Source organism: Lolium rigidum, unplaced genomic scaffold (assembly GCF_022539505.1).
Source record: "Lolium rigidum isolate FL_2022 unplaced genomic scaffold, APGP_CSIRO_Lrig_0.1 contig_48581_1, whole genome shotgun sequence".
NCBI lineage: Eukaryota > Viridiplantae > Streptophyta > Magnoliopsida > Poales > Poaceae > Lolium > Lolium rigidum.
Window position 1 is genome coordinate 16,446 of NW_025900728.1, and position 24,005 is coordinate 40,450.

Consider the following 24,005-nt stretch of genomic DNA (forward strand, 5'->3'; position numbering starts at 1 on the left):
ATAAAGTAAATGCAAGTAACTATTTTTTTTTTGTGTTTTTGATATAGAGTGCAAGACAGTAAATAAAGTAAAGCTAGCAACTAATTTTTTTGTGTTTTGATATAAGTGCAGCAAACAAAGTAGTAAATAAAATAAAGCAAGACAAAAACAAAGTAAAGAGATTGGAAGTGGAGACTCCCCTTGCAGCGTGTCTTGATCTCCCGGCAACGGCGCCGTAAAAAGAGCTTGATGGCGTGTAACTCACACGTTCGTTGGGAACCCCAAGAGGAAGGTATGATGCGCACAGCAGCAAGTTTTCCCTCGTAAAGAAACCAAGGTTTATCGAACCAGGAGGAGCCAAGAAGCACGTTGAAGGTTGATGGCGGCGGGATGTAGTGCGGCGCAACACCGGAGATTCCGGCGCCAACGTGGAACCCGCACAACACAACCAAAGTACTTTGCCCCAACGAAACAAGTGAGGTTGTCAATCTCACTAGCTTGCCGTAACAAAGGATTAGATGTATAGTGTGGATGATGATTGTTTGCAGAGAACAAGAAAGAACAAGTATTGCAAGCAGATTTGTATTTCAAGTATAAAAGAATGGACCGGGGTCCACAGCTCACTAGAGGTGTCTCTCCCATAAGATAGCATGTTGGGTGAACAAATTACAGTCGGGCAATTGACAAATAGAGAGGGCATAACAATGCACATACATGACATGATGAATATTGTGAGATTTAATTGGGCATTACGACAAAGTACATAGACCGCTATCCAAGCATGCATCTATGCCTAAAAAGTCCACCTTCAGAGTTATCATCCGAACCCCTTCCAGCATTAAGTTGCAAACAACAGACAATTGCATTAAGTATGGTGCGTAATGTAATCAATAACTACATCCTTGGACATAGCATCAATGTTTTATCCCTAGTGGCAACAAGTACATCCATAACCTTAGAGGTTTCTCGTCACTCCCGCATTCACGGAGACATGAACCCACTATCGAGCATAAATACTCCCTCTTGGAGTTAAGAGCAAAAACTTGGCCAGAGCCTCTACTAATAACGGAGAGCATGCAAGATCATAAACAACACATAGGTAATAGATTGATAATCAACATAACATAGTATTCTCTATCCATCGGATCCCGACAAACACAACATATAGAATTACGGATAGATGATCTTGATCATGTTAGGCAGCTCACAAGATCCGACAATGAAGCACATGAGGAGAAGACAACCATCTAGCTACTGCTATGGACCCATAGTCCAGGGGTGAACTACTCACTCATCACTCCGGAGGCGACCATGGCGGTGAAGAGTCCTCCGGGAGATGATTCCCTCTCCGGCAGGGTGCCGGAGGTGATCTCCGAATCCCCCGAGATGGGATTGGCGGCGGCGGCGTCTCGCAAGGTTTTCCGTATCGTGGCTCTCGGCATCGGGGGTTTCGCGACGAAGGCTTTAAGTAGGCGGAAGGGCAACGCGGGGGCCACACGAGGGCCCCACACGCCGGGGCTGCGCGGCCAAGGGCCAGGCCGCGCCGCCCTGTTGTGTCGGCGCCTCGTGGCCCCACTTCCTTTCCCCTCGGTCTTCTGGAAGCTTCGTGCAAAAATAGGACCCTGGGCGTTGATTTCGTCCAATTCCGAGAATATTTCCTTTGTAGGATTTCTGAAACCAAAAACAGCAGAAAACAAGAATCGGCTCTTCGGCATCTCGTTAATAGGTTAGTGCCGGAAAATGCATAAATATGACAAATAATGTGTATAAAACATGTATATATCATCAATAATGTGGCATGGAACATAAGAAATTATCGATACGTCGGAGACGTATCAATGATGTGCAAACATCACATTAATATTGTTGTTGTGCAGCCCAAGTATGCTCAAATGAGGTACAAAGACATGGTCGGCTCCAAGCACAAGGAATTTCAGTTCCAACATTGCTTTTCCTTGCTTCAACATCTTCCTAAGTGGAAGTTGAGGGACAGTGAACCAAAGTGCAAGAAGGAAGCAATGCTCAAGCATGGATGATGAAGCGGAGGACATGAATGCGAGAAACAAAGGGAAGCCCGAGGGCTCCAAGAAAGCCAAGGAGAGGATGAAGGTAGAAGGCGAAGCAGCTAGCTTCAAGGAGAAGTTGGATCAACTCATGAAGTCCAAGGAGGCATTGACGATGAAGACATTGGAGACCAAGCTCCTCATCACCGAGAAGAAGAAGGAGGTGAAGCTTGCCACGGTGGAAGCAAGGCGGGAAGATGCCAAGGTGAAGGCCGAACTGGAATCGAGGATGATCGCACTCAAAGAAGCCAAGGCGATGAAGGAGCTCTTGGCCGAGGAGAGGAAGATCATGATGATGCGCACCGAGAACATGGACGAGGATCAGCTGGCGTGGTGGAAGGATACCAAGGCGTACATCATGGCGAGGAAGATGCTCGCGCGTCAAGCTCGTGCTGCAAGTGTTGTTGGTGCGTCGACTCCTCGAGGTGAGTCTCCGGCGAGTGGTGGCGGCGCTGGCGATGGACTCGTTGATGGTTGATTGCATCGATGGTGTTGGTGGTGGCTTGAACATTGGCTATGATCGTGTTGATCGCGTTGTGATGTAAAAACTATGAATTATGCATCACATCTTTTGGATGTGCTATGTTTGATCAGAAATAGTTGTCTGAAATTGTTGTCTAAAACCCCTTTTTGAGGGGTTGGAAACTCGTCCGATCTAGCAGACCCCGTATCCCCACCCTGTAGGATTCTATTTTACGGGGTGGGGATACGGGGTCTGCTAGCTCGGACGAGTTTTCGGCCGGTGGAACGTGAATACAGGGCTCTACTCGCGTTTTACAGGGTAGAAAAATAGGGGGTCTGTTAGACATGCTCTTAGGTGCACACTAAGAGCATCTCCAGCCATGTCCCCGGGAAGATCCCATGAACTCTTTTTTTCACCCGGACGGACGAAAATGGCCCAGCCACGCCTCCAGCTTCTCGTTTTCGTCCGGATTTAGGCATAAATCCGTCCGGACTCCCGGGCCATCCTCGGTTTCCGGGTGCTGCCAGGGACTCCGGATGGAGCAAATTAGGCGCTCTGGCCCGCGTGTCAGTGAAGATTCCGCGTTCTAGCCCGCGCAAATTCCCCGGAACGGCTGGAAAATCGTTTGCTCCCCATGCCCAAAATAGGTCTAATCCGGATCAATTTCCAGCCGGATTGTGCCCGGGGCGACCGACTGGAGATGCTCTAATGAGTTGAGACGCGTAGCGTTTGTAAACATTTCCAGATAATAACCTCGATAATCCGTGTAACGGAACTAGTGGCGGCTTGGCGGGAGGGAAGGAGAGGAGCCTAAGCGATGGAAATAAGGATAAGCAAGCAATCCATGGCCACTGGAGTCTGAAGCCAACATCAGCCATGCAACAACCGCAGGTGCAACCCCGCCCCAGCGCGCGCGGCTTCCTCCGTGCCGCCGTCACGTTCAAGCCCAGGAACCCATTCCTCCTGCACCGTCCGGCCGCGTCCGCCGCCGGCGCCGGCATCGGCGTCCGGCTGACGGTGTCGGACGCCGAGCTAGCATCCCGCGGCTTCGACGTGCGGCGCACCGCGGAGGGCCTGGACGTGGCGGCCCTGAACCAGGTGTTCGCGCGCGTGGGGTTCCCGCAGCGGCAGGAGGAGCGTCTGCGGCGCGCGCTGGAGCACAGCGAGGTGGCGTGGCTGGCGTCGGCGGCGACGGGCCGTCCCGTGGCGTTCGCGCGCGCGGCCGGGGACGGGGTGTTCAACGCGGTGGTGTGGGACGTGGTGGTGGAGCCGTCGTGCCAGGGCCTCGGGCTCGGCCGCGCCGTCATGGAGCGGCTCGTGGCGGAGCTCCGGCGCAAGGGCGTCGGCAACATCGTGCTCTACGCCGAGCCCAGGGTGGTGGGCTTCTACCGCCCGCTCGGGTTCGCCATGGACCCCGACGGCATCCGGGGCATGGCGTACTACCGCAGCAAGCAGAAGACTGCACAGTGATCACCACCCATCTGTTCCGTGCTGTGCTGTGCATTTCTTTCTTTCTTTTTGTTTTTCTTCCTGGTTTGCTCAGCACCGATTTGGGATTGATCGAAAATGTCAAAATATGATTAATACAACTCACATTACATAGTGATCGATGAACAATTGATTGTCAATCGAACACCTTACACCACAGAGAACAGGAATATATGAGATGGCACAGTTTCATGCACGACCAAACCAAAGTAAAGTAGAGAGCACAATCATGAAATCCGAAAGCACTAGGCGCGGTCGGTCGATGGGTTGTAGCCTAGCATTGTCGGCGGCGACGGATGGCGCATGCGGAGAGGAGGACGAGGAGGATGAAGACGAGGACGGCGAGGAAGGAGGCGACGACGGAGCCGCTGGTGCGCTCGCAGAAGCCGTGGAAGTTCATGCAGATGGGCACCCAGTTGGCGCGCATGTTCCCCTCGTGCGCCACGTACACGATCGCCGCCGCCGCGGACGCCGCCGCCGTCACGAGCACCACCATCACCGTGTCGCCGATGAGCAGCAGCAGCCTCACGACTGTGGCCTTCGGCCGGATGATCCCCACGACGGAGAAGGGGAGCGACAGCACCAGGTACCCCGCCGCGATCGCGTTGGCGGCCACGAAGAAGGTGAAGGTCGGGAAGTCGTCGAACCTGGCCCGGAACTCGAAGTGCTCGGTGAAGACGGAGAGCGTCTCGTTGGAGGTGGCCGTGGCGATGGCGGCCGCCAGTGTCGGCCCGAAGGCGACAATCCTCAGCAGCAGGTCCACGAAGGCCATGCAGCGACGGAAGCCATCAGCGCCGCCGCGCAGGAGGAATGGCACACCACCGGACTTGCGCTGCTGCTGCACCGGCGCGGTTGGGGCTGATGCTGGTGGCGGCTGAGCCGTAACCGGGGCCTTGCCGGTGGTGTCGTCAACGTGGATGACGGTGGCTTCATTGCTGCTGCTCATGATGACTAAGGTAACTAGCTGTTCTGCTCAATTGCTGCTTGCTTGGGATGTGAGATGGAGATGAAGATTGCTTGTTGCATAGAGATCATCATGCAGTGCAATATATACACATAGGCAGCTCAGGTGTAGAGGTAATGGAATTGTTGGAAGAATAATTGAAATGCCTAATTGTGAAGAAGTTGAAAGGTAGTAGTGTGGTTGGGTTTGCAGGAGTGGTTGCTCAGTTTGCTGGAATTTGCTTTTCTAACTGCTCTGCATTTCACAGATATTGGAACTGGACACAACCAGGAGCAGTTGAACTAGAAAGACATTGCATACATTGCAGATATTCATAGCAAAACCAATCGTCAACGAAGTTGATTGGTGTTGTAAGGATGTAGCACAAATCCTACAGCTTTCAGCAAGTACACTAGAATAGCGCAAGCCATATCAAGGCCATTTCATCCCAGCAACCAATAAGAATCTCGTTCAAAAAAAGTAATACAGCTTCCCCGCTCTCCATATATTTCAGGACTAACTGCATTCAGATAAACACAGAATCCCCTTTCAGATCAAGATGGTCAACCGGTTTTGGTTTTTCAAGCAGCTACACAGCTATTACTCGATCTACTCCCTTTCAAATGTCGTTCTAGAATGTGCCCAATCAACATTAGTAAACCTCAACTGTAACATACATTGAAGTATGACTTTGCTTTCACACAACTTAGCCACCCCAGATGGAAATAATAAAAATATGCATCAATGTATTTTGATCTGTCATGTATAAACGTTATTCATAGCAAAACCAATCGTCAATGAAGTTGATTGGCGTTGTAAGGATGCAGCACAAATCCTACAGCTTTCAGCAATCGGACTAGAATAGCAAAGCTTACATCAACCCAGTAACCAATCAGAATTCCATTGTAAGACCTAATACAGTTTCCCCACTCTCCATATCCAAAACTAACTGCATTCACATAAGCAGGGAATCTGCTTTCAGATCAAGATAGTCAACTGGAGTGATTTTTCGAGTAGCTACTCCCTATGCTCAATTTCAGATGTCGCACCAGAATGTGCGCAATCAACATTCAGAAACCTCAACAATTGCCATACATCGAAGTAAGACTTCACTGGTGCATGTGCTGTTTGCATATCTTAGCAACCCCAATTCAAAATTTAAAAAAACCAATTGAAAATATAAAAAAACATACATCAAAGTATTTTGACCTGTCATGCATAAATTTCATTCCTACATTTCGTTACATATGGTAACTTTCTTAACGCCAATAATTTTTCCAGAAAGAGTACTATACAACATTAATTTCTATGAACAGGGGCATTGAGCATTCATAACCAGTGCCACGAGATACACAAATCATCCACAAGCACAATGGCTGCAAAAGATAAGGAGGATGCAAAATTCATGCACAGAACCACCACTTCAAAAAGATAACTACAGCAAAGTGTAAACATCCACCTAGTTCAGGTACCCGAAAGACATACTGTACATGCAGATCCTGTTTTGTACAAACATTTCAGATTGACTTGTATGAGTAAAACACTCTACTGAGAACTCAACTGCGAATCTGTCGCTCAAAACAGCAGGTTTTAACTTTGGAAGCTGAGCTGAAGCTCCAACTGCGGTAGATCCATAGCGTTTTTATGATCTGCATGATGAAAGGGCTAGGCCTCCGCAGAAAGCAGCAATGATCAAGTAAAGCAGCAGCACAATGACCACGGTTAACACCGCTCTGCAACAATTCCAGGACGAAAAATATATCAGAAACTGCCAACAAGTTAAATCGACATGTAGAAATCACAAAACAGGACTCCAACGTATAGTCAACCATTAGTCAGCTGCACCAGCAAATATCTGCTAATTACTAGATTTGCCTGTCAAAAGATCAGGGTTTCACCATTTTCAGCTATGACACACCACAACACCATTTTCTGTAGGGGTTTTTGATATTTAGTTCAAATTACCAAAGCTCCTCTAAAAGTACCCATTATCAGGTCAACCCTTTCATGGAGTATTTTACTCATACATCTATATATATAATCTCTCCATTAATTTCTTTAACAGAAGCACATAATTCACCATCTCACATTCTCATAAAAAACAGCTCTTTGTTTAGAAATGACACTTTTCCAGCTAGATTGAATCTCCGGACATGTAAAAATTATAACTGGCAGTAGTACCAGATCTGGAGGTGTTTTTTGATAGAAAAAGGGAACTTGCTCACTGTATATAACAGTTCTTTTTGTCCAGGAATGACAAGTTTCCTGCCAGATTGAATCTGAGGGAACATGGAAAATTTACCAGATCTGGCAGTGTTTAGCGGTAGCAAAAGGGACTTGCTCTCTGTATGGTTAAACTATTGTAGAAGAATTTTTTTTTGTTAATAACCACGCGATTGATCCATAAATAATGGCTAGTGCCCAAAAAAATTAACAACAATGCAGACTATGGAGGATGGGGATGTGCAACACTCACAGAAGCTTGGCATTCTTCATCCAAAGAGCTCTCCTGAGCCTCTTGGATTGCTTGCGGAAGTGGAAGGCGCTGTCCTGCATGGTGGAGGTCCTGTCCACAAGAAGCGAGATGCGGTCGCCCCTGTCCAGGATCTTGTCTATGTTGTCAACCATGACAGTGTGTATCTGCAGATGCTCGAAAAACACAAGCACGGTAAGCTCAGTAAGCTCAGCACCATAAACCGGGACTGTATTAGAGGCGAACAGTTTTGTGGTGCTTGCCTCGCTGACTTCTCCGCGGAGGCGGTTGAGGGTGTCAGCGCTGGGGTTGCTGGAGAAGAACTCCATCTGGTGGTGGAGCACCCTGGAGAACTCGTCGTTCATGGCGTAGGCGAGCGCGGAGTGCGCGACCCTGCCGTAGTTCTTCATGAACCTCATCTGGATGTCCTCCAGGTATATGAAGGGAACCCTCCCTGCACCATGAACAAAAGTGTTAACGGCGAGCAGGATGATTACAGATAAACTGCTAGATAATGCCAGGATATAATATCTACAACTGGTTGCTTCTTCAGTATACACTATCTGAAGTAAACCCAGCATGCAATTCTATCCCAACATTAGAGAGAAGAAGAATGTAAGTAGGGCGGGACAGAGTAAGCAGAAGAGACTGAATGAGAGGGGAAAGAAACTGACTTCCGAAAGTGTCGTTGGCCATGCATAGGAAGGTGAGGCCGTCGGCGGGGGAGCGGAGGACGTGGAAGATGTAGCGGTCCTGCGCGAAGCAGAGGCGCGGCTCGGCGTCGGCAGCGGGGAGCTTCTCGAGGATGCGGCGCGCGACGGCGCCGGCGTTGCCCGAGACGGCGGCGAACTCGGCCAGCACCACCGTGCCCCGCGCCACGAGCGCGTACACGATCGCCATCCTCGGCCCGCGGCGGCAGAGTGGGAGTCGAAACTGGAGTTTGGAGGCGGCGGCGGCGGCGGCCTGATCTGATCTGCCCTTGGGTCGAGGAAGGGGGGCGTATGAGTATGATTGGGAGCGGTTGTGTTTGGGGATTTGGAGCGGCGCCGTGCCGTACTGCCGTCGCCTACTGCTTTCTCTATTCACGTTTTTCTCGACTCATACTTTTTCTCTGATTATCTTCCCTTCTTTGGTGCCGTATACTCCATTCGATCTCTTTTAATTGACTCGGATTTACTATATTATCATATTAAATTCAAGTCAATTAAAAGAATTATATGTCTTCTACTGATAATATCAGATTCAAAGGAGTAGTTAAATCTCACTTAAGTTAGATTCACTGATAATATCAGATTGAAACAGGTAATACGTAAATGGACCTACAACCACAAAGAAAACAACAAAAGAAAATAAGATTATGATTAAGATCAAATATCCCAAAATCTTTGCCAAAGCCACGGTTCAACTCATCATGGTTGCGCCGTTGCGTTGCCATAGCTCATGGACACCATCGAGAAATTACACAACCAAAATACCAAAAAGATCTATAGCTAGCGGACCAAACCTTATTGAAATGTTGCATATTAGACCTTCACATATGATAGAGATTGTCAATCACGCCAAGCATATCAACAGGAGAAAGAACTTGATTTAGGCAGACGACGCCACCAATATCCTCGCACCAAGTTGTCGATCTTGCTTGCCAATGGTCTAGTTGCTACTAAAGGGCACGGTACTGTCTCTCCGGCGTTGTTCATGGAGTCGTGCTGAGTGCTGACAACAAAGAACCAACCAATCTTCCATGAATAATGATGATGAAAAAAAAACTCACATCCTCCTCGGTAGCATAGCAGCACATCAAACAAATCTAGATGGTGTTGGAGCCGAAGGACTTTTATTTGAGATAACACCGCCATCTCCGTCGGTGCAGCACCATTGTGATACCACAACTTCGTCATAGATCTTATTACACAACTTGCGAGAGTATCCCGTCCTTTCTGTCCCATGACGTCAAAGCGGTGGCCGAAGTGGGAGGGGGAGTGATTGATATGGAGGGTGGTAGGGTTTCCTTCTGTCTGACGACATACTGAGTCATGCCATTGGGCTGGGAGTCGAGGGAAAATCACTGAATCGTGAAGGAAGTGGATCTTTCACGAGAAGTTATGGTCGTGGGGCTAAGGTGATGGCATCAAAGGAGAGGGGGAAAAATCCTCACCCACATCAACTAGCTCCAGGAGGCGAAACCAGTCGTCGACGGTATAGATTGTGTGTCAAATATGCTGATTTCGGAGGAAGCGGCCACCTATAGTCATCCATAGTGGCACCACGATGGAGAAGACTGAAGTTGTTGGAAAATCAACTAAGATTATAGGGAATCAAATATTTTAAGGTTGAAGGTTCACAACAACGGAAAAAATCTTACGGCACAATACTGATTAGGAAAACATGACTTTTTTGTGAGAAAAAAACAAAGAGATATTGATTTCATTGTTCACTTTTTTTCTTCTCTGGAATATACACCAAAGTGTGTGTCTATGTATATTACAAAAAAAACCTTAAAATTTAATCTTACCTTTTACAAATGGTCAAAATTAATCTTAACATCAAGGTGTCAAGTAAAAAAGAGACGAAGCAACATATAAAAAAACAACAATGCAAAAATAAAATTCCCAGTTTTTTTTTTTTGAACAGGAGAGGCCCCGAAGGACCTAGAGCTTCGGGGAAAGAAGAAGATTGTTGAGCAGTGACCACCAGCACCACGCCGCTGCCACCATCCAGATCTCCGTCACCGGCCGCCCACCGCCGCTTGGAAACGCCGGGAGCTCTCCGTCCGCCGACATAGCGCCAGACACCACGAAGGGAACATAAACTACTCCTAGGCTACTATATACAGAGGGGAGCCGGCCTCCCCTCCCCCAGTCACTCCGGCCGGCGAGGCCGCCGGAGGAGAGGGAGAGGGGAGGGACTCTCAAGTTACTGTAGACTCACGAGAGGGGGAAGGGGTTTATATATTGCCAAATGATGAACAAGGATCCACAATTTTATCAGTACATTTCTTTGGACTTAATTTCGATAACATAAATTTGAATACATTTTGGACGTTGCACGCTTTTGTTTTTTGGAAAATTCTGCTACCGGACAATTGGGCAGTGTGTTTTGGTAAACGCCAGAAAATAACAGTACGCTATAGCAAATTTTCCTTTTTTTTATTTAGTAGCAGAAGAGGAAAATAATAAAAAGATCCCCTAACTGATCACAACAGACCAGAAAACGAACTGTATGTACATGCCATTTCATGGCGTATGGGGCCAATGTAATAGCCCATGATCTGTTCCGAATAGAGCCTTCTCGCATACATACAAAGCTCACACTGCACCCAAAACTAAATCATTACAGAAGAATTCAGCAAATCTTCTCTCCACTACACTCTAACAATACATGACTCTCAAATCACTGTGCCCAGCTGAAGCTGAGGACCAAGACAAGAGCAAAAAGACCAATCAACACTTGCTCTACAAACCCTACAACCTATGACCATCATAACATGATCTGACGAGGATGATTGACAGTTGAGATGCACTGTAACACCTTTTCTTCCATCTCCATCTCCTCGTTTATGCGGCAGAGTGACTGGATGAATAGGCTCTCTCTTGCCCTCTCTGCAGTATATTCTAACTATGTATATTTTTCATATATATACATAAAAAAAAATATACTATGTATCACAAGGCTAACTGGCAGTCTCCTTGCTCCTAAGCCAAATTACACCTGCTGCTGTCTCCAGCAAGTGAAGAGCACCTGAACAACAACGTGTAAGATTCTCACTACAATGATGGTGAGGAAACTCAATATCTGAAAGATGCTACGCTTCTCAAATTCCTTCTTCCAACACTCAAGCACTGATCACAAAGCTTGTGATGGTGTTACATTTGCTTGAGTTTCCTCATCTGTATGAGGGGACTGACAAGCTCAAACTGTAATTTACACAAAATTATACAAAAAAAAACAATTTCCCTAATTACCTAACCATTTTGTACAAACTGGGGTGTTTTTTTTCTTATTTTTCATAATCTAGTACCTAAGTTACCATGCTATGAACATACAGGTAGGTGGTAGCGTTATCTTTCTGAGGGAGGGGGGTACCTGCTGTTCAGATATACATCTTTAATGGCCCCTACTCTTTGTCTCTACAGCTGCACCCTCCTGGAGTGCTTCCCGAGCTTCCTTCTCTTTTCCCAATGAAAATAGGGCTGCAGCCTGAAGATAAAATGCAGTCGGCCATGTAGGAAATATCGCCAGAGCTTGCACGGCATCATTCAGAGCTTGTTGTGGCTTGTCATTCATGAGATATGACAAGCAACGCCTGGCATAGATTGTTGGCGATATCATGGTACCAACATCAATGAACTGCACAGCAATTAAAATAATAATCAAAATTGACCTCCAGGAACAGAAACTTGTGAAGCCAATACAAAATTACAAACAGTTCGAAGCTACATTTGTCCAAAAGAAAGGCATATGGTCAATCAACTTAGTTAGGGTCATTGCAGAAGATGGAGAACACCGTATTTAAACTGTTTCATATAAATAATACACGGTGTTCTGAATTAATTATGACCAGTTGAAACAAATGACAACTTAAGTGAAACCGACTAGGCAGATGAAAGGTAACCTGAGAGTAGCAATCAATGGCCATGCTAAAATCTTTTTGTCGAAATGCACTATCGCCCTTCTTCTTTGAGTCAATGGTAGTTTGCATTTGATTAGTCCACATCTGAAATGAGAGCTACCAACGCCAAGAAGAAACAAGTTAGGCAAAGTGCTCACGGAAATATTAAAAACCACTAATAAACACCAATATATTGCTCCCAAACAAATTTCGCTAGTAAAAAAAATATAGCATGACACCTGGAGGTTCAGATTAAGTACAGATCAAATACCTCATTCGCTGTTCCCTCATCATCTTTATAGCCAGTTGACTCTAGAATTTCATGTATTGCAGTAAGATCCTTTCTGGAGCAAGCTTCAGCAAGAGGAGAAAGATGGATCGATTGAAGGGTAAATGCACCACCACGAGGCTTATCCATCAGATCGTAAGATGGAGACTGCAAAGCATATTGGTATTATCAAAAAATATTCTCAAGATGAACCATCTTGACTACAAAACGTAAGGACACAAATAAAGGAACAGGAACATGCTTTAATGCATACTGGAGATGTATGATGAGATATGTATTCACCTCGACATCCTTCTGAAGAGAAACCAGCGCAAGAACCAAAGATCTTACATTAGGCCGTTCTCGTGGTTCATAATGCAGGCACCTTGAAGCTAAACGCAGCAGTTCTGTTCCTTCCTCATTAGAAATTTGGCCCTCTAAACAGGAGTCTATGAGCATACTGAAGTTTCGATCTCGAATCAGATCAAGGGCCTGGACATATTTGCAGTAATCAGTTGAAATAACCGTAACAACAAAATATCAAATTCTGTTTGTTCTCTAGTTTTACCAAATTATTAAATATTTCCTACTCCATCCAACTCTTGCTTTTCTAGATTATACAAGCTGAGGTGTGTACAGGTGCATCAAGGTTTAAAGTAAAATACTGCTTTGTTCATTTATCCCATAGATTCATCATTACAACACCCTTCGATATGCTCCCAACTAAGTAAGAGATGTTGATATCAATTGCAAGTCCCTTATACTTGTAAAGAGTCTGAACACAGTAGAAACTGTGCAGACAAAAAACATTTAATGTACTCTGCATTGCTCAATGAAGCAAATAGACAACAGCAAGCAATTTCACACTATATGTAACTGGATTTAGATATAACTCTTGTATAACATTGATGTAGAGCATAAAATACATGATTATGAGTTTATGACAGTAAAACCAAGAAATTTTACATGGCTAGGAGGAATATGCTTCCCACTAAGAACATCCAATAACAATGTGCCGAAGCTGTATATGACACTTTCTGGAGTTATTCTTCCTGCAGGTAAAACCGAAGTGTAAGGCAAACTAGAGCTTTGAAAGCTCCGCGACGACTAAAATAAATCTTCACATGTGCAGTAGGACAAGACAGTACAAGTTAGAAAGTGAAAACTCCATCCATTGCAGTCTCTGGTCTATATTGTACTGTAATAAATTCAATTGATAATAAGAGCAAAATGGTATTGTGCAGTCGAAAGCATGCATCAATCCCCATGACAAAAAAAGCCATAACCCTGGTCGCCTTCGGCGCCGAGGCCTCCAGCACCACCCACGCTGCTTGCTCTGCGACCAGGAGATGGAAACCATCCAGCACCTGCTCTATGCCTGCTGCCTCTCCCGTCAGGTCTGGCACAACGTCCTCTCCTGGCTGCGAGCAACCTGCAGCCCCAAACCGCTGCACAAAGGTCTCGCCTCGATCGCCCTTCTCACCCCATGGCTAATCTGGAAGCAGCGCAACAACTGTGTGCTCAACGGGGCAGAACCATCCGTCCACAATGTCGTCGCGAAGATCCAAGACGAAGGTGCCCTTTGGGCCAGGGCTGGTGCGCCGGGCCTGCGTGTTCTCCTGCCGCACACCTGGGATGTTCACTGAGCTGTACCTTTTTGTTTTCCTTTCAGAGAACTGTGTCTTAGGAGGATTGTAACAACAAACGATTTCCCCCCTTCTTTTCAATGAAATGAAACGCAAAGGCTTTTTGCGTTTTCTCGATTTTTTTTTAGAGTTTTTGCCTCCTTCCTATGTGTACAGAAAGCTATAATTTTCTACGGCAAAAACATCACATACTGTTGTAAGCTAATTTCATATAATCATCAGATATATGAGCGGGGAATAGACTAATTCAGGTGCAAAGACATGAAATTTCTAATAATCCTGACAACGTCTTAAATTTAATTCTAATAAAAAGGTAGCACATAATTAGTGGCTAGTCATATCTACATAGAAACATAGCCTGGTCACAAGACTATAGACAGACTTTAAAACATCACATTAAGGGCATCACTTAGCTATTTTTAGCACATTCTGGAAATTAAGGACTAACCAGTCCTCATATATTCAGGAGGAGTAAATGCCAAATTGGTGCTGTAACTTTTGCCATCCCGGCTGTTCTTCATTAGACCAAAACATGAAAGCCTAGGGTTGCAGTCCTGCAGGGTGTCAAGTGTTAACAATCTCGGAGGTTTCAAATAATACTGAGAGTGGCAGGTGATGCCAACATTTCAATGACAATAAACTACACGATACTCACATCATCAAACAAAACTCTATAGGCATTAAGATCATGATAGAGATCCCGGCCCTTGCTTATGCAGTAATCTAAAGCGTCGACGACATACAGAACAACCCGTAATCTCATGGGCCATATCATTGCCTGTGATTCCCCTGTGAAATGGAAAATGTGATGTGAAAAAAAATCACCTATTTATAATCATCAAAGGAAAAAATGAGGATCACATAAGTAGTACTGTATAACAGTCATTATACTGTGGATTGTGAATGGGTTGCTCTGGACCACCTGGCTCAGCTTTGCAGCTCACAGAGAGAATGTACGACATGTGGGTAAATAGTGTGTTGTGAAGAGGTTATGCACTTCACAATAGAAAAATGCTTCCTTTTTATGGGAGTATTGTTTAAAAGAGAAATATTTTAGAAATACACAAAAGAACAATCAGCATAATCAGTTCTATATACTGCAATAAAGGTTTCAACTATTATGCACACGTTCAGTTGGAGTACATTTTCAGTACAGGATCATGTGTCAACTGCCAAAATTTACTGGTGGCCCAAACTAAAAAATAAAAAATCATAAAGGCTGCCTCCTACAGAAACATTCTCAAGAACAGCTTCAGCAGAAACAAAGGGAAAATAGATGAAACTTCATGAAGACTTAGCTACATCATCAAGAGATCAACTCACAATGGAACAGATGCTTTGCCAGTGTGTCATTGGGCATGTACTCAGCAACAAGCAACCTTTCATCAGCTTCGCAGCAACAACCAAGCAAATTTACGAATCGTTTGTTCCGGAGCTGGCCAACAGCCTTAGCTTCTTCCTGGAAGCACAGAAACATTTCCCAGGGGTATCACTCATCGGTTCTGAATGTTTTACCAGGCCAGATGCAAAATTTGAAGAATCGTTCTACTCTAGGCAAAATGACACGATTTGATATTATCGTGAACTCCCTTTGGGTTGAGTTTGGCAATGTGGAGTAAGAGAATCCGAGGCAATATAGCAGCAGATGTGTCTAGATATAGCAAGGAGTATGGATCCATCTTAACAACACAAAAAAGGACAAGGCGCATTTTTGGTTACACTGGAAACCACCACTTTAGTAGTGTAAAGGTGTGAATCAAGTTATTTGGCAACAAGGTATAGCAGTGCATACATCGCCAAGTCCTAGAAATAGTGAGGAAAGTAATCCTTTATATTTCACACTTGAGAGCGTTTGGTAGTAAAACAGCTTGACAAAATGTCTTATATTGTGGCACGGAGGGAGTAAATGTCTAACAGACAGGGTGAGACAAACAGACATAAAAAAAAATCAAACTTTTTGGCAGTTTACGTATAAAAATCAGGGTGTTTCATCTGCAAGCTGTCTTAATCTTGGTCTATTATATTAAAAAAAAGAAAGCACAGGCCATTCCCATCCCATCCAAACTGTGCGTGGATGCCTCTATTTCAGGATGGACGAGAAAACTAGTGAATCAGTTAAAAATGGAGCCTTTCCGAATAACTCGGGGGCGGGGTGCGGCGGGGCGTGGAGTGGGAATACGGAATACCCACCAGGAACTGGCGCGCGTCGGGCCACGCGTTGCGGTGGAACCGCTTGACGGCAATCCGGCGCTGGGCGTCGAGCTTGCCCCTGTAGACGACGTTGGGCGCCTTGTCGCCGCCTTCGGAGACGATGTTGTCGGCGGCGAAGCCCGCGGTGGCGAGGCGCAGCTGCTGGAAGGTGAACTCCTGGAACGGCGGGAGGTCGTACCACTCCCCCCCTGCCGCCGCCGCCGCCGCCTCCCCGCCTGCAGCAGAAACCCTCAATCAAAATGGGCACGGAGAGGAGGGGATTCGGGAAGGAAGAAACCGCAATCGAAAGGGGGACACGCGCGCACCGGCGGCGTCGGGCCTGAGCTTGGCGTCAGTACGATCGGACCCGCCGCGGCAGCAGCAGCAGCAGCACAGCAGCCTCCACGGCCCCGCCCCCATTCTCCGGCGAATCGGAGCAGATGGTTTTGCGGGATCTGAGGAGGCGGAGGAGGCGAATCGCGGTTGAGGAAATCCGGATTGCAAGGCAGGTGCGAGTTGACGGGGAAGTCGTGCGCGCGGTTAGAGTTAGTGGGGTGGGCGGCGGCATGCGCGGACTTGTTCTTCTTGTTCGACTCCTTCAAACTGCTTTTTCGGCTGATGATGTTTCTTCAGCTTCAGAGACTTTCAGGTATGAACTCCGCTTTTGGTCGTGGGATCCACACGGAGTGGAAGCACCTGCGTGAGGGAGGGCGGCGGGAGCGACTTGGGTGCCGAGAATTGCCCGCCATCTCCAAACCCGTTCGGTGATAAGAGTATCTCCGGTCATCTCCCCGACGACGAGATTCCTAGGACGCCTTTTTTTAATTTGGATGGATGAAAATGGTTCAATCGTGTTTCCGGTTTTTTGTTTTCGTCCGGATTAGGCCTTTCATCCGTCCAGAGAGCGCTCGGGGACTCCGAACGAGAGAAAAGCGGGGACGGGCCCGCTCTGTCAGCGAGAGCACAAACGAACCCCACCACTTTGTCGACGCAAATTCCTCCTCCCCTCCCTTTGCTCTCTCGCCGCCGGCACCACCCCTCGGCAATCCACCGGCGGGTTGCCCGAACTCCGCCGTTTCTCCACCCAGCAGCCTATATTCCGCCGTTCCTCCACCCTCTGCCTATTTTCCGCCGCCGGGCAGCTCCCGTCGCTCCTCGTCGACACGCCCGGCAGGTGTTCGTCCAACTGCCTGGCTAGACATGGTCTCCGACAAGGAGGAGGAGCAGATGTTCGCCGAGCTTCTTGAAGAAGAAACGGCTGCCGCTGCCCTAGACGAGGAGCACCTGCTCATCCTCGCTTGCCTGTCCGGCTTGTACGCCGAGTCTGTCATTGGTCGCCGTGGTGGGTCGGCACCAGGTCGCCGGAAGTGCAAGCCAAGGCAGCGAATGGAGGGGTACTGCATGCTCTACGCCGACTACTTCGCCGACGATCCATTGCACAGTGAGGCTGTTTTCAGGCGTCTTTTCAGGATGAGCCGGAAGCTCTTCCTGAAAATTGTGTATGCCCTTCGAGACTACTACTCCTATTTCAGATGCAAGTTGGATTGCACCGGCATGGCAGGGTTTTTCGCCCTCCAAAAGTGCACGGTGGCTATGCGGATGCTGGCATATGGAGCTCCTGGTGATTCTGCAGATGACTATCTTCTGATGGCGGAGTCCACGGCCCTTGATTGTTTCTACCGGTTCTGCAGGGCGGTGATAGCAATGTTCGGGGACTTCTACTTGAGATCACCGACTGTCGAAGACACTACTAAGATCCTCGTTGTCAATGAAGCTCGAGGATTTCCAGGGATGCTTGGAAGCATTGACTGCATGCATTGGAGATGGAAGAACTGTCCGTTTACCTGGCAGGGAATGTACAAGGGTCACAAAAAAGGCTGCACTGTGATACTTGAGGCAGTGGCTACCCATGATCTCTGGATTTGGCACTCCTTCTTTGGTATGCCGGGATCCAACAACGACATCAACGTTTTGCAGTGCTCGTCGGTCTTCTCCAAGCTTGTTGAGGGTCATCCTCCCCCGGTTAACTTTGTGACCAATGGCCGGCAGTACAACAAGGGATACTATCTTGTTGACGGTATCTATCCAAAGTGGGCAACATTTGTGAAGACTATTGATACGTCTCCGACGTATCGATAATTTCTTATGTTCCATGCCACATTATTGATGATATCTACATGTTTTATGCATACTTTATGTCATATTTATGCATTTTTCGGCACTAACCTATTAACGAGATGCCGAAGAGCCGATTCTTGTTTTCTAGCTGTTTTTGGTTTCAGAAATCCTAGTAAGGAAATATTCTCGGAATTGGACGAAATCAACGCCCAGGGGCCTATTTTGCCACGAAGCTTCCAGAAGACCGAAGAGGAGACGAAGTGGGGCCACGAGCTGGCGACACAATAGGGCGGCGCGGCCCAGGTCTTGGCCGCGCCGACCTAGTGTGTGGGGCCCTCGTGTGGCCCCCCGCGTTGCCCTTCCGCCTACTTAAAGCCTTCGTCGCGGAAACCCCCGAGTGCGAGAGCCACGATACGGAAAACCTTCCGGAGACGCCGCCGCCGCCAATCCCATCTCGGGGGATTCGGGAGATCGCCTCCGGCACCTCGCCGGAGAGGGGAATCATCTCCCGGAGGACTCTTCACCGCCATGGTCGCCTCCGGAGTGATGAGTGAGTAGTTCACCCTGGACTATGGGTCCATAGCAGTAGCTAGATGGTCGTCTTCTCCTTATGTGCTTCATTGTCGGATCTTGTGAGCTGCCTAACATGATCAAAATCATCTATCTGTAATGCTATATGTTGTGTTTGTCGGGATCCGATGGATAGAGAATACTATGTTATGTTGATTATCAATCTATTACCTATGTGTTGTTTATGATCTTGCATGCTCTCCGTTATTAGTAGAGGCTCGGCCAAGTTTTTACTCTTAACTCCAAGAGGGAGTATTTATGCTCGATAGTGGGTTCATGCCTCCATTAAATGCGGGACGAGTGACGGAAAGTTCTAAGGTTGTGGATGTGTTGTTGCCACTAGGGATAAAACATTGATGCTATGTCCGAGGATGTAGTTATTGATTACATTACGCACCATACTTAATGCAATTGTCCTGTTGTTTTCAACTTAATACTGGAAGGGGTTCGGATGATAACTCTGAAGGTGGACTTTTTAGGCATAGATGCATGCTTGGATAGCGGTCTATGTACTTTGTCGTAATGCCCAATTAAATCTCACTATACTCATCATATCATGTATGTGCATGGTCATGCCCTCTCTATTTGTCAATTGCCCGACCGTAATTTGTTCACCCAACATGCTATTTATCTTATGGGAGAGACACCTCTAGTGAATTGTGGACCCCGGTCCATTCTTTTACATCGAATACAATCTATCGCAATACTTGTTCTATCGTTTTTCGCAAACAATCATCATCCACACTATACATCTAATCCTTTGTTACAGGCAAGCCGATGAGATTGACAACCTCACTTTGTTTCGTTGGGGCAAAGTACTTTGGTTGTGTTGTGCAGGTTCCACGTTGGCGCCGGAATCCCTGGTGTTGCGCCGCACTACATCCCGCTGCCATCAACCTTCGACGTGCTTCTTGACTCCCTACTTGGTTCGATAAACCTTGGTTTCTTACCGAGGGAAACTTGCTGCTGTACGCATCACACCTTCCACTTGGGGTTCCCAACGGACGCGTGCTGTACGCGTATCAAGCTAAATTTCACGCGCCGTTGCCGGGAAGCGAAGAAAAGTTACACCACGAGAGATTTCTAACTCCCACGTCAACTCCACGCCGGCAGCTAAATTTACGGCGCCGTTGTCGGGGAGATCAAGACACGCTTGCAAGGGAGTCTCCACAATCCAATCTCTTTACTTTGTTTTTGTCTTGCTTTATTTTATTTACTACTTTGTTTGCTGCACTTATATCAAAACACACAAAAATTAGTTGCTAGCTTTACTTTATTTATTGTCTTGCACTCTATATCAAAAACACAAAAAAAATTAGCCACTTGCATTTATTTTATCTAGTTTGTTTTATTTACTACTGCTAAAATGAGTAATCCTGAAGTTGAAGTTCGTTCGTTTAAGCAACAAGGGGGAGAATGTTTAAAAGATGCTTGGTATAGAATTAGTGATGCCCATAATAGGTGCACTAAGAAACACTCCACCACTATCCTACTCAGGAATTTTTATGTTGGTATCTCTAGCTGGAATAGGTATGTTCTTGATTGTCTCGCAGGAGGTAACTTCCTAGGCGCTCCTGCTTTAGAAGCTAGTTGCATTATTTAGAGTTTATTTGGAACACCACCTGTTAATGAAGTTAAAATTGAAACCTCTCTTGAAGATGTCATGAAAAAGTTGGAAACCATAGAGCAAAACCTTCCAAGTATTAATACTACTTTGGGAGCACTACTTGATAGCACTGATAAACTTGATAAATCTCTAGGTGGAATGAATGAGAGAATCACCATCTTAGAATCTTGTGCTAACCATGATAATCAAACCCAAAGGATTAGTGAACTTGAAGAGGCTATGGGAACATTGGGTTCAACCTTTTCATCTATAAAGTTTAGAGAGAAAGCTTATGTGGGTAAGGAGCAAAAGTTTATGTATGTCTCTAAAGTGCCTAAACCAAAAAAATATTATTATAGGCCTAAAATTGACAAAGCCCTTAGTACCACTACAGATGGGGGAGCTTATGATATCGATGCTCCATCTCTTGATAACACTTGATATACACTTTCTGCGCCTAGCTGAAAGGCGTTAAAGAAAAGCGCTTATGGGAGACAACCCATGTTTTTACTACGATACTTTTATTTTATATTTGAGTCTTGGAAGTTGTTTACTACTGTAGCAACCTCTCCTTATCTTAGTTTTGTGCATTGTTGTGCCAAGTAAAGTCGTTGATAGTAAGGTTCATACTAGATTTGGATTACTGCGCAGAAACAGATTTCTTTTCTTTCACGAATTTCGACCTGCCTCTCTGTAGGTAGCTCAGAAAAATATGCCAATTTACGTGAGTGATCCTCAGATATGTACGCAACTTTCATTCAATTTGGGCATTTTCATTTGAGCAAGTATGGTGCCTCAATAAAATCCGTCTTTACGGACTGTTCTGTTTTGACAGATTCTGCCTTTTATTTTACATTGCCTCTTTTGCTATGATGGATGAATTTCTTTGCTTCATTAATGAGCGGAAGCATCCGGTCCCTCTGAGCGAACAAACTGCACCATATGACAGAGAGGGTCCTCTTGCACAGCCTAACCACCAGGTGCCGGCATCGTGGGATGCGTTCATCGCTATGCGTCAGGAGATTCGGGACTCCACAATGCATCAACGAGTGCAGGGATGATCTGGTGGAGCACTTATGGACGCTTCGAGGCAACACCAACTAGTTTCCATTTGATTTGTTTGAAAACTTGTCTTGTTTTGTTAAACTGTAACGTTTATTTGTAAAAATAAGCAAAATGATGGCAAAACTGGCCAAATTCACCGAATTATGCATGAAATTTGTCATTCAGGGATGTTTTTCTCTAAAAAACGGCGAACCCCGGGCCAGGCAGGGAGACAGCTGGAACTTCGGCGCTCACTGGGCCAAAGTTTCGTCCAATCCGGCGCTAAATAGCGCCGGATTTCAGCCCTGGGAGCCCCAATGGCTGGGGATGCTCTAAAGAATGTGTGGCACAGCTTCCCCAAAATACGGCTAAGAGCGTCTCCGCCGGCGCCCCGATAGCGGTTCCGATAGCGATTTGGGGCCGGGAGCGAAAATGGGCTCGCACCGGCGCGCCCCAAACGGCGCTAGTGATTTTTCGAGCCCAGTAGAAGCGCCGGCAACCCCGTGCCGACCCCTTCGCCAAGGGCGCGAATCGGGCGCGCCGGCACCTCGCGAGGCTGAAAATTTTGGGCGTGGGAGCCGCCTTTCAGGCACACAACGACAAAATATACATCTTCTCCCCCAAGATCCCATCCCCTCCGCCGCTCATTTCTCCCGTCAGCTGCTCCATCTCCCATCCAGCCTCCAACCCGAAAAACCCTTGCCGCCACGCCATGGCACCGAAGAGAAAGGCTCCGGTGAAGGGAGCGAAGGCGCCGAAGAAGGCGCCGCCGAAGACGCGCACCGACGCGCCGAAGGAGAAGCCGGTGACCATGTCGCAGGAGGGAAGTTGGACAAGGAGATGGAACGCCGCTCCTCTAACAATATTTGATGATCTATCTTGTTACATATGAAATTATGATCCATGTTGATACATATGAATTGATGAACCATCTTCTTACATATGAAATGATGATCCATGTTGTTACATATGAAATGATGATCCATGTTGTTTTATATGAATTGATGAACCATCTTGTTACATATGAAATGATGATCCAACTTGTTCTATATCTATTTGATGATCGATCTTGTTACATATATATTTGATGATCCATCTATTTTCATATATATTTGATGATCCAACTTGTTTCATTGTTTTGCATCATATATTGTTAGATGCTCCAAACTCTCGAAATGTACAAGCACCAACACGAGGACAAAGACTTCCCGTTCGTGCATTGCTACAACAAGCTCCAAGGTTGCAAGAAATGGGACGACCTCCTCCACACTCTACCGAAGGACGGGGAACATGGGCCGGTCGATCCAGCCGGCGCCTCCACTAGGCGCCCCATTGGCAACAAGAAGGCCAAGACCGAGAGGAACGCGGCTCCGGTATTGGCAGCCATGGACGCCTCCATCGAGAAGATGATCACCTCATTCTCGGTGGAGAACAAGGAAGTTGCCGATAGGGCCGCCGTTGTGTGGAAGGCAATCCTCGACAAGAAAGACATGAAGATCGAGTTGGAGAGGGAGAGGGTGGAGGCGGCGAAGATGGAAGCTCACGCCGCTGCCATGAAGGCCACCAATGAAGCGACGCAGCTATCGTTGGCCAAAATGTCTCAAGAATCGAAGATCTTGATGGCCGACATGGAGAAGATGGACCCGTTGGCGCGGGCGTGGCACGAGATGTACCGCGAGCACATCGGCCAAGAGGTGATGGCGGCGCGAGCTGCGTCGGCGTCTCCCCCGGCACCGTCCACGTTCATGTCTACCCCGGCACCATCGACGTTCATGTCTCCCTCAGCACTGTCGACGTTCATGCCTCCCCCGGCAACCGTGGATCCTGTTGCAGTGACGGAGCTGCCGTCGGCCGCCGATGAGGAAGTCGTCGAGGTTGAGCCGCCCGTGACCTCCTTCATGTGATCATCTAGCTTGGAAGCCCTTTTTTTTGCGCCGGATACGGCGATCTGGTGGCCGTGTGTTGGCCCAAACTTCTTATTCCAAAACCTATTCGAATTTGGTGGCCGTGTGTTGGCCCAAACTTCATATTCGTAAACTTATTCGAATTTCTATGCTTGTGTTTGAGTTTTCAAATTCAAATTATCTATTGGGGCTGTCGTATGAGGTGCGCCGGTGTGGGAACAACACCCCCAAATGGAGGATGTTGTGTCGGCGTCCTCCATACGGCAGTGTCGGCGCCCCTGCCGGAGACTATTTGGGAGGCGCCGGTGGAGATGCTCTAAGATCCCCAAAGCCTCCCCCAAACACGCAGTTTTTTCTGCCGCGTTTGGGACGTGCTGCCCAGTTGTTCCCAAAAAAGAAATTTAGATTTTTTAACTTAATCGAAAAGCAGTTAAATTCATTCAAATTTGATATATATTACATGGATTTGAACGAAATTTTATGAAATTTAAACCTAAAACTAAACTAGTAGTAGTTGTGGCGCCTAGAGGGGTCGTAGTACTGGTGGAAGTTGTACATGTTGTCGTCGAGGACGTCCTTCTTGACGCGCTCGTCGGGCTCGTCGTGTTGGAGATATGTCCAAGAGGCAATAATAAAGTGGT

At 46.9% G+C, this 24,005-nt stretch overlaps 4 protein-coding genes across 4 annotated transcripts; 1 reads left to right on the forward strand and 3 right to left on the reverse strand.

Moving 5' to 3' along the window:
- Positions 1-3,301: 3,301 nt before the first annotated feature.
- On the forward strand, positions 3,302-4,133 carry LOC124681607 (serotonin N-acetyltransferase 2, chloroplastic-like). The gene has a single exon (XM_047216490.1). It carries the CDS (start codon positions 3,382-3,384, stop codon positions 3,973-3,975), a length of 594 nt encoding a protein of 197 aa, XP_047072446.1. The 5' UTR covers positions 3,302-3,381; the 3' UTR covers positions 3,976-4,133.
- A 134-nt stretch (positions 4,134-4,267) lies between these two features.
- Positions 4,268-4,939, reverse strand: LOC124681604 (casparian strip membrane protein 2-like). Its single transcript, XM_047216487.1, has one exon. The coding sequence runs from the start codon at positions 4,937-4,939 to the stop codon at positions 4,268-4,270; it is 672 nt and encodes a 223-aa protein (XP_047072443.1).
- A 1,399-nt stretch (positions 4,940-6,338) lies between these two features.
- On the reverse strand, positions 6,339-8,482 carry LOC124681606 (vesicle-associated membrane protein 714-like). Its single transcript, XM_047216489.1, has 4 exons — positions 8,084-8,482; positions 7,673-7,863; positions 7,413-7,576; positions 6,339-6,669 (listed from the first exon to the last, which is right to left on the reverse strand). Exons 1-4 carry the CDS (start codon positions 8,307-8,309, stop codon positions 6,579-6,581), a joined length of 672 nt encoding a protein of 223 aa, XP_047072445.1. The 5' UTR covers positions 8,310-8,482; the 3' UTR covers positions 6,339-6,578.
- A 2,196-nt stretch (positions 8,483-10,678) lies between these two features.
- Positions 10,679-16,850, reverse strand: LOC124681605 (probable serine/threonine-protein kinase BSK3). The gene is made up of 11 exons (XM_047216488.1): positions 16,449-16,850; positions 16,123-16,358; positions 15,256-15,391; positions 14,588-14,721; positions 14,381-14,486; positions 13,253-13,338; positions 12,590-12,778; positions 12,290-12,454; positions 12,022-12,135; positions 11,493-11,756; positions 10,679-11,147 (listed from the first exon to the last, which is right to left on the reverse strand). The coding sequence occupies exons 1-10, from the start codon at positions 16,540-16,542 to the stop codon at positions 11,514-11,516; spliced, it is 1,503 nt and encodes a 500-aa protein (XP_047072444.1). The 5' UTR covers positions 16,543-16,850; the 3' UTR covers positions 10,679-11,147; positions 11,493-11,513.
- Between the last annotated feature and the right edge of the window lie 7,155 nt (positions 16,851-24,005).

Bases quoted from the DNA above. Each gene is read 5' to 3' on its own strand.
- LOC124681606 (XM_047216489.1), bottom strand. From the start codon at position 8,309: ATGGCGATCGTGTACGCGCTCGTGGCGCGGGGCACGGTGGTGCTGGCC. The intron at 7,864-8,083 runs GTCAGTTTCTTT...TTCATGGTGCAG, and splicing joins GGCCAACGACACTTTCGGAA to GGAGGGTTCCCTTCATATAC. The intron at 6,670-7,412 runs GTGAGTGTTGCA...GAATTGTTGCAG, and splicing joins ATGAAGAATGCCAAGCTTCT to AGCGGTGTTAACCGTGGTCA.
- LOC124681605 (XM_047216488.1), bottom strand. From the start codon at position 16,542: ATGGGGGCGGGGCCGTGGAGGCTGCTGTGCTGCTGCTGCTGCTGCCGC. The intron at 14,487-14,587 runs GTGAGTATCGTG...GACACCCTGCAG, and splicing joins ATAGAGTTTTGTTTGATGAT to GACTGCAACCCTAGGCTTTC. The intron at 12,779-13,252 runs GTAAAATTTCTT...AAATATGTCCAG, and splicing joins AGCATATTCCTCCTAGCCAT to GCCCTTGATCTGATTCGAGA.
- LOC124681607 (XM_047216490.1), top strand. From the start codon at position 3,382: ATGCAACAACCGCAGGTGCAACCCCGCCCCAGCGCGCGCGGCTTCCTC.
- LOC124681604 (XM_047216487.1), bottom strand. From the start codon at position 4,939: ATGAGCAGCAGCAATGAAGCCACCGTCATCCACGTTGACGACACCACC.